This window comes from Mytilus galloprovincialis, chromosome 3 (assembly GCF_965363235.1).
Source record: "Mytilus galloprovincialis chromosome 3, xbMytGall1.hap1.1, whole genome shotgun sequence".
Taxonomy (NCBI): domain Eukaryota; kingdom Metazoa; phylum Mollusca; class Bivalvia; order Mytilida; family Mytilidae; genus Mytilus; species Mytilus galloprovincialis.
In genome coordinates, this window is record NC_134840.1 from 101,667,033 (window position 1) to 101,681,000 (window position 13,968).

At 31.6% G+C, this 13,968-nt stretch overlaps 1 protein-coding gene across 3 annotated transcripts in view; it reads right to left on the minus strand.

The window, feature by feature from the left end:
- Nucleotides 1-13,955, minus strand: part of LOC143069569 (xanthine dehydrogenase/oxidase-like) — a 79,136-nt gene extending 65,181 nt beyond the window's left edge. For all 3 annotated transcript variants that reach the window (XM_076244269.1, XM_076244270.1, XM_076244271.1), the window contains exons 1-2: nucleotides 13,826-13,955; nucleotides 5,666-5,723 (exon numbers count right to left, since the gene is read on the minus strand). In XM_076244269.1, the coding sequence (XP_076100384.1) occupies nucleotides 5,666-5,723; nucleotides 13,826-13,870 (103 nt within the window). In that variant the 5' untranslated portion in view covers nucleotides 13,871-13,955. The remainder of the gene's footprint in view (nucleotides 1-5,665; nucleotides 5,724-13,825) is intronic.
- Between the last annotated feature and the right edge of the window lie 13 nt (nucleotides 13,956-13,968).

Below are 13,968 nucleotides of genomic sequence, written 5' to 3' on the forward strand. Positions count from 1 at the left end.
ATACGCCAGACGTGCGTTTCGTCTACATAAGACTCATCAGTGACGCTCAGATCAAAACAGTTAAAATGCCAAACAAATACAAAGTTGAAGAGCATTGAGGACCCAAAAATTCCTAAAAGTTGTGCCAAATACGGCTAAGGTAATCTACTCCTGGGCGTAAGAAAATCCTTAGTTTTTCGAAAAATTTAAAGTTTTGTAAACAGAAAATTTATAGAAATGACAATGATTTAAGTTGATTCAACTACTATTCTGGACAAAGAAAGATAACTCCAATTGAAAATTTCTTGCTATTGCAATATTGTGCAATTAGATATTTCTTGCTATTGCGCAATACTGTGCAACTGAAAATATTTGCTATTGCACAATATTGTGCAATTGAAGATTTCTTGCTATTGCGCAATACTGTGCATTTGAAAATTGCTTGCTATTGCACTTGAAGATTTCTTGCTATTGCTGAAAACTTAATATAATAATATTGGATCCTGATTTGAACCAACTTGAAAACTGGGCCCATAATTAAAAATCTAAGTATATGTTTAGATTCAGCATATCAAAAAAGCCCAAGAATTCAAGTTTTGTTAAAATCAAACTTAGTTTAATTTTGGACCCTTTGGACTTTAATGTAGACCAATTTGAAAACAGGACCAAAAATTAAGAATCTACATACACAGTTAGATTTGGCATATCAAAGAACCCCAATTATTCAATTTTTGATGAAATCAAACAAAGTTTAATTTTGGACCCGATTTGGACCAACTTGAAAACTGGGCCAAAAATCTAAGTATATGTTTAGATTCAGCATATCAAAGAACCCCAAGGATTCAATTTTTGTTAAAATCAAACTAAGTTTAATTTTGGACCCTTTGGACCTTAATGTAGACCAATTTGAAAACGGGACCAAAAATTAAGAATCTACATACACAGTTAGATTCGGCATATCAAAGAACCCCAGTGATATTGTTGTCTTTTTTCAAAACTACCTCTACCGTTTTTTATTGGGAAAAATGTATATTTTTTATTGAAATTGGGAAATATTATTCTAAACACATCTCCGATTTTTTGCTGACCTTTGCTGTTTTTTGCCCTGTTTTTTCATGTATATTTTGGTTGTCAGACATTTTTAACCCGGAAAGTACTTTTCGGAGAGGGGAAAGAAACAGAAGCAATGATGGTACTTAATGCATTGAAAACCACATGTGTTACAAACACCATGATGATTCTGATCAGAAAACCGGATCTCATAAGTGCTTCATAATATCAAAATAATAACATGAATACGATATTTACAAACATTACTACCAATGCCATCACTGTTTGGGGAAAATGTAGACCTTTTTGGGAGGAATTTTAAGCCATTTTTTTTTAGTAATTGGGAATTTTCTCTAGGGGAAAAGGCCGAATTTCGGCTGTTATTTGAGGCAAACAATATCACTGAACCCCAATTATTCAATTTTTGATGAAATCAAACAAAGTTCAATTTTGGACCCTTTGGGCCCCTTATTCCTAAACTGTTGGGACCACACCTCCCAAAATCAAACCCAACCTTCCTTTTATGGTCATTAACCTTGTGTTTAAATTTCATAGATTTCTATTAACTTATACTAAAGTTATGGTGCGAAAACCAAGAATAACGCTTATTTGGGCCCCTTTTTGGCCCCTTATTCCTATACTGTTGGGACCAAAACTCCCAAAATCAATCCCAACCTTCCTTTTGTGTTCATAAACCTTGTGTTTAAATTTCATTGATTTCTATTTACTAATACTAAAGTTATTGTACGAAAACCAAGAATAATGCTTATTTGGGCCCTTTTTTGGCCCCTAACTCCTAAACTGTTGGAACCAAAACTCCCAAAATCAATCCCAACCTTTCTTTTGTGGTCATAAACCTTGTGTCAAAATTTCATAGATTTCTATTTACTTAAACTAAAGTTATAGTGCGAAAACCAAGAAAATGCTCATTTGGGCCCTTTTTGGCCCCTAATTCCTAAAATGTTGGGACCAAAACTCCCAAAATCAATCCCAACCTTCTTTTTGTGGTCATAAACCTTGTGTTAAAATTTCATTGATTTCTATTCACTTTTACTAAAGTTAGAGTGCGAAAACTAAAAGTATTCGGACGACGACGACGACGCAAGACGACGACGCCAACGTGATAGCAATATACGACGAAAAATTAAAATTTTTGCGGTCGTATAAAAACTGGTATCCAACCAATATAAATTGAGATATTTACATAAAAAATGTACATACATTAAATAAATGGGGAATGTGTCAATATAATGTTATATAGACTGAGAACAGTTATTTGGTAGTGCATTTCTTTTAGACAATAACTTCAATTAAACAAGAATGTGCCCATATTACACGAATGCCCCATTCACACTATCATTTTCTATGTTCATTGGACAGTTAAAATGGGGTAAAATCTCTAATTTGGCATTAAAGTTAGAAAGATCATATCATAGGGAACATACTAAGTTTCAAGTTGATTGCACTTCAACTTCATCAAAAACTACCTCGACCAATAACTTTAACCTTAAGCGGGACAGACTGAGGAACGGACGAAGGGACCGAGGAACGAACGCACAGACCAGAAAACATAATGTCCATAAATGGGGCATAACAAATCACACCTGCTCTAGTCATGTCTCAGTTCATCAAAAATAGGTGAAAATATTCTAATCAATGATAAACATTATTGATATCAATAATCTTACAAAAGTCATAAACAATTTGTACTTCCCTAATATATATATAGGTTATCAGGTTGTCATATATTGATATTATAAAATCAACTTGAGGTACAATTAATGTGAACCTTTCTTGGCAAGTGAGGCAGTGGCAGCAAACAAGCACAAAAGCTTCCTGATGGCCTCAGTATTACTTGCATAACTTTATTGAGACAAGACACTAAATATTGAGATACAAACATGTGTATACATAATTCACACTTTTATTTCACAAGCAATGAACCATTCACACTTATTCTTTCAATGTATGTTTACTTGTTTTTGTTTTAATGTCTTTTTAATCAAGCTAATACAGACTAGAACATTGGTTTTCCTGTTTGAATTACTTTATACTTAATTCTTTTTGAGGCCCTTTATAGCTTGCTATTCGGAGTGAGCCAAGGCTCTGTGTAGAAGGCAGTACTTTGACCTATAACTGTTACTTATACATTGTGACTTTGATGGAGAGCTGTCTCATTGGCACTCATACCACATCTTCTTATTTATATGAAAGTATTGTTTACATATTCATCATGTTTATTACTAATGAGATAAACACAAATGATAAATATATACATGATCATTCAGTTCATAACAAGTGAAACTGCGAGCTACTGCTCACTGATGATACCCCCGCCGCAAGTGGATAATATTAATAGTGTAAAAATATGCAAGTGTTTAGTAAACAGGAAGTTGTCGAGTGATGAATCTGAAAACGCATCACACGGTAAAGCTGACTTATAAAAATCCTGAAACCAAATTTCAGAAATCCTTTTATTGTAGTTCCTGAGAAAAATGTGACGAAAATTTTTAACTTGGTTATCATGTGTAAAATCATACAAGTGTTCGGTAAACAGGAAGTAGTCGAGTGATGAATCTAAAAACTCATCACACCGTATAGCTGACTTATATAAATCCTGAAACCAAATTTCAGAAATCCTTGTATTGTAGTTCCTGAGAAAAATGTGACGAAAAACCCCGCCGCAAGTGGATAATATTAATAGTGTAAAAATATGCAAGTGTTTGGTAAACAGGAAGTTGTCCAGTGATGAATCTGAAAACGCATCACACGGTATAGCTGACATATAAAAATTCTGAAACCAAATTTCAGAAATCCTTGTATTGTAGTTCCTGAGAAAAATGTGACGAAAATTTTTAACTTGGTTATCATGTGTAAAATCATACAAGTGTTCGGTAAACAGGAAGTAGTCGAGTGATGAATCTGAAAATGCATCACACTGTATAGCTGACTTATATAAATCCTGAAACCAAATTTCAGAAATCCTTGTATTGTAGTTCCTGAGAAAAATGTGACGAAAATTTTCAACTTGGCTATCATGTGTAAAATCATACAAGTGTTCGGTAAACAGGAAGTTGTCGAGTGATGAATCTGAAAACGCATCACACGGTATAGCTGACTTATATAAATCCTGAAACCAAATTTCAGAAATCCTTGTATTGTAGTTCCTGAGAAAAATGTGACGAAAATTTTCAACTTGGCTATCATGTGTAAAATCATACAAGTGTTCGGTAAACAGGAAGTTGTCGAGTGATGAATCTGAAAACGCATCACACGGTATAGCTGACTTATATAAATCCTGAAACCAAATTTCAGAAATCCTTGTATTGTAGTTCCTGAGAAAAATGTGACGAAAATTTTCAACTTGGCTATCATGTGTAAAATCATACAAGTGTTCGGTAAACAGGAAGTTGTCGAGTGATGAATCTGAAAACGCATCACACGGTATAGCTGACTTATATAAATCCTGAAACCAAATTTCAGAAATCCTTGTATTGTAGTTCCTGAGAAAAATGTGACGAAAATTTTCAACTTTGCTATCATGTGTAAAATCAGACAAGTGTTCGGTAAACAGGAAGTTGTCAAGTGATGAATCTGAAAACGCATCACATGGTATAGCTGACTTATACAAATCCTGAAACCAAATTTCAGAAATCCTTGTATTGTAGTTCCTGAGAAAAATGTGACGAAAATTTTCAACTTGGCTATCATGTGTAAAATCAGACAAGTGTTCGGTAAAATGGAAGTTGTCAAGTGATGAATCTGAAAACGCATCACACGGTATGGCTGACATATATAAATGTTGATACCAAATTACAGAAAGGGTGGATGTGTAGTTCCTGAGAAAAATGTGACGAAAGTTTCATAGGACGGACTGACTGACGGACGGACTGATGGACGGACGGACGGACTGACAGACAGAGGTAAAACAGTATACCCCCCCCCCCCCTTTTTTAAAGCGGGGGTATAAAAATAGATTAAAATATTCTAATCTAATTTTATGATAAAAGGTGATATCAATAATCTTACAAAAGCCATTCACCATTTGTACATCACTAATACATATAGGTTATCAGATTTTCTAGGTCTTGTTATTGTAGAATATCAGCCTCCAGCCACAATGTGAACTTTTTTTAGGCAAACAAGCACAACAGCTTCCTATTGTGTTAGCTGTATTGTGTTGTTTTGAATGATGTCTATGAGTAGAAAATCTGATAACAAGTTTATCTTATCGGGGCCTATTATAGCTGACTATGCGGTATGGGCTTTGCTCATTGTTGAAGGGCCTTAGGCCGTACAGTGACTTATAGTTGTTTTAAAATGTCTGTGTCGTTTTGGTCTTTTGTGGATAGTTGTCTCATTGGCAATCATACCACATCTTCTTTTATATTATCGTTTATTGATCGGACATCCCTGCAAATTTGTATAGCCAAACAAATGCCCCACTTTGGCGAGGTATTTACTGTTGGTCTGGAAAAATCCTTAGGGACCATATTTCTTTTCCCAAGTCACCCTTGCCATGGTAGGGGTGGAAGATATGATATCAAATCAGTATCATATGAGTTTTGTTATAAATTCATGCAATCTTAAACCCAAAAACTACATAGCTTTAGTGTTTATTTGTTTGAAAGGATACATTTCTTTCTGAGGTAGAACAGTAAAGTATAACCTGGATCAGGATCAGGATCTTCTACCTGTAATAGAAATGTAAATCTGTTACATGGTATTAAAACAATTTTTTTTAAATCGATAGATATTTCTTTGGTTTAATCATTTGAGAAGAAGTGGGGTATAACTCAATGAGACAGCAATCCTTCATTTTAACATAGAATAATATAATAGAAAAGCAATGTATGTATGTACTTCGAGATTCCGCCAGTTGAGACACACCCCTTGATTGACTGCAAGGGTACAGTGGATCCATGTGCACTCCCTAAGGATTAATGGAGATGTGTCCTTTACAATATTATCCCACCACCAGAACAATCCCCACCCAACACCGCCCAAGGAAGCGTGTAGGACACCGGGAAGTCTGTTATTATGGTGGAGGAAGCCGAAGTACTGGAGAGAACCGCCGGGCTTCTCTGCGGGAACAGACAACCCGATGAGATTTCAGAAGATTGATCTCCAGGTCAAGTCGGGAACAACTTTGACCTACCGAGGCCCCCGAAGTATCCAATCTAGTTTTAACTCCAGTCTGGGTACCAGAGATGTGTGTGGGAGGGTGAAAATCACCCTACTGATGTACTGAAAATTCAACGTCTCAAGTGAGAATCGCACGCGGGACCTTCAGTACTGTATCCACTAGACCACGAACCCACACTGGGTTATGCCCATCTAAGATTTCAATCTCCAATTCAATAAAGTATAAAAAATGACATGAAAAAAGATTATTCTAAAATCTTTGAAATCCCTTTTTTTTTTTATTTATTCACAACTTGCATTAATTTGTATTAAGGGAGCTTGCTTGTCATGTTTTGGAATTTTTATCAGATTTTCGGAATTTTCTGCCTTAATAAATTTTGCCCGGTGACCCCCATTTTTCTTTTTATAATTCTTTTACATGTATATTGATAAACTGTCTGTTAAAGTTTTATAAAATTTTAATAACTTTTTAATAGTTTTTGAGGACTTAAACTTGTCAATGATAAAGCTATGAAAAGTCAAGAGACAACATTTTCCCGACAAAATTTCAATGGCTATTATCTCGAAAACAAGCACGGTGACCTATTTTTTTTTTTTTTTGCTCTTTTGATTCCTTTATTAATCCCCTATCAATATATGCTAGTGTTTTGAAAAGTTAATTATTTTGAACCTGAGAAGCCAACTACCTTAATTGTTCTTTGATTTTTTTGTTTTATTTTAGCTGTCGCATTGTAAGTGTAGATGTGAGTCAAGAAAAGCACTGGTAGTCATTTTTACCTGAAAAATACTTTTCGGTCATCAAACTTATAAGATTTGTAATTACATTTACTGTTTAAACAAGCCGTAATTAAATAACTTGTCACAAAGCACCTGCTATCAAGGGTTATCTAGATAGCAGACAGCTGAAATTCACTAATTTCCTTGTGAATGTATAATTCAATTGTCCCTATAGATCTTTTTGAAGTTAATTTATATGTTTTAAATGGTTTGATATTGAACTATTTCTATTAAAATTGATGAAAACAAGTGCTCTGAATCCTTTCTACATGAATATGTCATAAACAAGTTCTGTACAAAATTTTATAAATTCCAAGATAGTTCAACATGTTCAACAAAGTTATTGGTGTCAGACACCTTGTAAAGAAATTTTTATGTCAGAAGTTTAAAGTTGACCAACCCCATTCTCACATAAGCCAACAATTGAATTTAAGATCTCTATGTCTCACTTTCGTGACATAAATGTTGCAGGCTAAAAAACCACTGACAGAAAAAGCATACAGATGTGAATCGCATATTCATGAATGGTGAACTAGGTAATTTATTATAATCAATCATGAAAGTACATGACAATATACTAACGGCAGCCATATAACATTTATAAAATGTACTTTATAATGAGCTCTTATTGATGTTTGAATATTTCTTGTAAATTACCCCAAATTTTTGTCTTCTTTTTCATATTCAAGAAATATAAACATGATAAATAAAAAAAATGTATGTACATTAAGTATTTAAAGAATCTTTTAATTATTTTTTTACTTAAGTAGACTTATCTAAAAAAAAAATGGGAGAGGGGGTGGGGGGGGGGGGGGAGAAAGTGAAATCATGATCAAATCTAGGAAATCTGATAATCATGATAATTAACATATTAAAAAACAATGATGTGGAGTTATTTCCCTTTGAAATGAAATTCATTTATAACAAAATTTTAATATATAAACTGCTTAATGTTATCAGAAACTAAATTAAACGGTTTTTAATATTTAATAAAATATTTTAATCAAATACATATCTGGTTGTCAAGAATTATTTTCTTAAGTCTAAAATTTTATGTGTTGGATTACATTTACATCCCATGAAGTGCGATGAGGAAGAATATATATATATGTTATATTCTCCATAATCATTTAAACTTACACTTAATGTTATGCTGGATTGTAATGCTAGTTTTAGATGTACTTGACAAAAATCAAGATGGTTATCAAATAACCCAAGAAAATGATATGTATATCATATAAATCATTAGAGAAGAGGAAATTGTCTTGTATTCAAGGCTTATAAATATCAAATCATTTACATTTAGATCTTAACTAAAAGAAGGAAGTTATGCCGCAATTTAGAAAATAGATAAAGGGACTTATTATATTCATCAATCAACAAAATCTTAAAACAATGATTTACCACAAATAAGTTCCCTTTTCAATGGACTATAGTCATCATATTTCAGATAGAACACTGTAACACATAAAGCTTTAAATTAAAGCTGAGCTGCTTTTTCATAATTCAGTGTTTCAATTTTGCAAAATCTAAGATAAACTGTTGACACTTTGATATACCTCACCTACATGTATGTCCTTAAATTTATTTTTGTGATTTTAGGAAAAACTGCATTTATACAGTCATATGTATTAGATATTAGACCGACCATGCGAGGGCTGTATAGCCAGTCAAGGTCGTTAAACACTTCCATACAAATGTATATAGATATTAGATTGCACATTCTTATCATTGCAATAATAATAACTTTAATAACACCCCTCTTTCCTAGGACTATATTCCTCAAAAAAATGCTATCAGTACTAGTATATAAAAATAAGAAGATGATATATTCTGTACCTCATTTTGACTACTTATTTTGTTTAGCGTTTTTTGTGTATCCTACAAGAAAGGTGATATTCTGACCCCTTAAATTTCCCAGGCCCCCCTCAGAATCAAATGGTTGTCCCATAAGCATATTAAGAAATAAAACCAACTTTTAAATATTTTTAAGAAAATGAGAAATTCTCGACTTCGGAATAAGAGATAAAGACAGCAAAAAAAAACTTATTAAATGAAACTATGGTAATAAAAATTAAACATAATATGCCATGCAGTGACCCCCTGCTTTCATGATATTCATGTATTCATGAATAAAGTAGAATATTCATGAATATTCATGAATATTCCACTTCCATTCATGGTTACTATTCCAGTGTCAAAATTATTCATGAATATGAAACATGAATTAAGTGGAATATACATGAATTCTTAATAACTGTTTGGAGACAACAAATAAATGTTCTTAAAATGCTAGTCACTTACTATATCATAGTATAATCAAGTTTCCTTCATTCAAAATTGTTTTTTTGTGGTAATAAAACCCTTTTTGTCAATATGAATAAACATGAATAAGAATGAATGTTTGGACTTAGAATTTTTTTGCATACATTTCATGAATAAGAATGAATAATGAGGAATAAATTTTGGACTTAGAATATTTTTTCCATTGTGTGACAAACATGAATAAGCATGAATAAAGCTGCATGATAATGACTCAGAACTATTTGTGGTAAACGGCATAAAAATTGATAATGAAATTTGTTCTAGGACTTTTGTATACGTATATTTTTACTTGATTGTTGATGCGGAATAACATACATGTACATGTATGTATTCCACAGTTAAATGAAAAAAATATATGATAATTTTAATAGATAGCTCATGTAGGTGATATTCATAACATCTTCATACAAAACACTGCCCCTGCGAGATGAAATTCATGAACTGATGAACCACCATGAACTGTTCATGAATGTTCATGAACAATGCATGACTGTTCATAATGAGTTCATTAAGTTTCGTTCATGAATTTAGTTCATGAATAGTTCATAAAATGCAGTTCATGAATATTTTCTGAACTTTAATGAACTGTAAGTCAGTTCATAATGTTCATAAATTGTTCATAACACATGTTCATGAACATTTTATGAACTTTAATGAATAAATGAATACATAAAGTTTATAAAAAAATTCATAAATTTGACTGTCATACAAGTTCTCATAAAATTTGACATCCATTACATTGTATCATGACATCACAATTAAAGTGCTTTTAGCATGACCTCTAGTTTATTAATTTACAGATCTTGAGATCATTTTGAGACAAAATTCAGTTGAATAGCAAAAGTGTAAATACATGTATGAGGGGGAGGACAGGGGTAAGGGAGACAGGGAGGAAGGGTGTAGGAGAAAGGAGAAAGGGTGTAGGAGAAAGGAGAAAGGGAGTAGGAGAAAGGAGAGGAAGGCTGGGAGAAAGAGAAAAAGTTGGAGAAAAAAAATAAAATATGAAAAAATAAAATATCTCTCTTTTTTGTGGTAAATTAAAGAAAATAAAATAATCATTAAAAAAAAATCATTTAACAACAGATATTGGCTCAGCACCTTTTTCTGTTTTTCATACTATGCCAGAAGAGTGTTACATTTTTAGAGTCATACAAAATTTGGGACTCACTTTGAAGTTTTGTAACTTACTTTGAGCTGGAGATGTTTCTCATGTTTCGTTTTTACAATCATGACAAATTTGGTAAACTTAATTTCTTTCTTCTAAAGATGTAATTTCTGATTGTCTCTCAAAGTTCAAACATGTGCCTTTCTTAACCATCATACGGCACATAGAGGAACTTGGAAAATAAGGACAGATTAATGACAATTCATTCTTTCCCAAACATTGCAGACTGGTGTCAATAATTATCATTATTAATGAATTACGTTTACCTATTGTAAAACGCTTCAATGACTTTGACAAAAGATTACAATGTAGACAAATGATTACAAGTGACTGGGAATAGAAAAACGTCATAATGACGTCAGCAAAATGATGTTTTTGACGCTTACAATACAAATGAAGATGTTTGATGAGGAGTGAAGTAATATAGCTGTCAAAACAAAGCAGATTTGTTATCAGATAAGTAAATTATATATATTTTGATTATATTTTTTTGCTGAATAACTATTTGTTGAAGCATTTTATAATAATTATTGATTAATTAAAATAAATATAAAACACCAGAAAGTAGCCTTTACATTTTACAGTGTTAGTTTAATGATTTCCATTCAGGAATAACTGATAGATTTGTACAATATATTGTATTTCAAGGTAAAAATAATTCATGCTTCAGCCACTCTTATGATTGTGTGGGGGTAAATTAAAAGGGGAAAAAGGGGGGTAGGTACATTATTTGAAATGTCATGAAAAGGCTGAAGTGATATTCATGTTATTAATCTTACTCTATTGATATTTTAATAAAAACAACATTTATTAAATTAAATTATTACATTGTATTATACCTGTTAGAAACTGTTTAATCTTGAGTGCTTATTTATAAAAACAAATATCAAGGACTTTTGATTCTTTGTGGAGTGATTTTTGATTTTGCAGGGGGAAACTCAGATGCATTTATTGATTAAAAGATCTGTTCAACTGTGAAGAATTTCAAGCAGAACAACTGCACCAAGATGTTATTTAGCATTTCTAGTTGGAAGTCCTGATACAGCAATTTTAATTACAGACAGGAAGAGAAGTTTACTTATGATAATAACACAAAAAATGAAAATTCAAAAAAATCCTTTTAAATTATTTCATGAACTTTAGATGAACAGTTCATGAACTACAAGTGGACAGACAATGTTCATGAATTAAATTACTAATGAACAGTTCATAAACACAGTAGTTCATGTGTTCATGAATGATTCATGGACTGGTATGGTTCATGAACAAATTCATGAATCATTCATAAAAAAATTCATGAACTATACATGAACAGGACATGAACTACAAATGGACAAGCGTGTTCATGAACTATAAAATCATGAACAATTCATGAATAATAAAAGTTCAAGAACTATTTTTGTTCATGAACTTTAATGAACCAAAGAGTTCATGAACACTTTCTGTTCATGAATAGTTCATTATTCACTGGTTCATGAACGTGCTTGTCCATTTGTAGTTCATGTCTAGTTCATTAACTGTTCATGAATCTTTTATGAACAATTCATGAATTATGTTCATGAATCATTCATGAATCATCCATGAACATTCATGAACTATTCATAATCATTTCGCAGGGGCTGAGATGTCAAGAAAATAATAAGCAACAAAAGTGACTTTCAGTCATGTGTCATAGATGTTTTCCTGTTCATTTTTGGAGAAAACTAGCGGGTTGGGTAAAGTTAATGAAAGGAAGAAAAGCCAATGCAAAGGACGACGTCAAGCCAGCATTAGATAGGCCTACATAAGAATTATTGACAATAACAATTTTTGAACAATTCCCAGATAAATGAGAAAAAATATCATTGCATAATTACAAAATGTTCAAAAAGCTATCCGACTAAACAGGTTTGGATTAAATTCTAGATTAAATAGTGGACAATTTTGCTAGCTTTTAATGAAAGTGATTGTAAAATTCATATTTCACAGCTATCATGATTAAAAAATATTTTAAACTTAAATGTCTGTATTTGCTTTTGGTTTTCAAAAAACCTCTCAAGGACACTTATTTCAATATTCATGGTTAATCTAGAATATTCAACCATTCAATATTCATAGTTATTCTAGAATATTCAACCTTTCAATATTCATGGTTATTCTAGAATATTCAACCTTTCAATATTCATTAAATATTCAAGGTTATTCTAGAGTATGTATTTAGCATTCAAAATTGGGATAGATATATATTTTTCATTCATGGTGATTCTAATCATGCATTATTCATAGACATCCTATTTCATGTTCATGAATATTCTACAGATAATTATTCATGTTTAATCGTGGTTATTCAGTTCATACAATATTCATGTATATTCAAGCTTATTCAGCTCATACAATATTCATGTATATTCAAGCTTATTCAGTTCAAACAATATTCATGTATATTCAAGGTGCCATTTAACATTCATGAATATTCATGAATATTCATGAACTGTTACCTTGAATATTCATGAATATTCATGAATATTATTCATGAATATTCATGAATTGTTCATGAATATTCATGAATAATTCAAGGTCAGGAAAGCAGGGACCCTACAATAACTCAGCTCCAATGTCATTTCAAATAATATCAATACTGACCAACAATAGGTATGCAACTACATGATTTTAAATGTCTTGGGACAAATACATTGTAACATAAATTTTAAAAAATTTTGAGGAATATAGACTTCTTTGCAAGGCTTGTATTGAAATTAATATAAAAAAAATCTGACATTTATGATTAATTTGTCTATCATTTGATCACTTAATTAAGGTTTTAACTTGCCTAAAAACTTCAAGGTCATAGTGTATTATTAATAGGCAGACAATAACAAATATTTGAAAAAACAAACAAACTGAAAACAGACTCTTCTTAAATTTTTTTTTTAATAATGTGATATCATTCAAATAGAAAGGCTACAATGAAACTATAAAATGATAAAGATATATATTGTATTCTGTTGGAAAGTTGAAGAAAAAACACTTTTAAAGACAATTTCTACATCAAACAGTTACATTTACGACAAAATATATGTTGATAAAAAACCTCCTGACCAAAATTTCCCAATCTCCTGATCTGATTTTCAAAGTCCATCACATACAGTATGAACAGGAGTTAGAGAAATAGAAAACCTTATTTGTGAGAAAATTGAAATTATGTCAGTACATGGTTTAATCTCCTTTAAATATTTATTGAGAAAAATAAAAGGCTGTTAGGCATGCAGGTATTGTTCCCATTTTAGGACACTGCAAATGACAGCCCAAGGTGTACTTTTTACACAGATTTCTAATTTTTTAGTCATTAAATTATTCAGCAACAATGTCATTACTACGTGTGAAGTAATTTTAAATGTTTCTTACCTTTTTACCATTTACATAAAATACCAGTGGTCCCTTCTTATACATAACTCGTTAAGTTTTTAATGTTTTATAAGCTTGTGTTTTCTTTTGCAAGCACCCTTATAATCCTAAATTAGTCTCTATCTTTTGTGCGTTTGCTATCA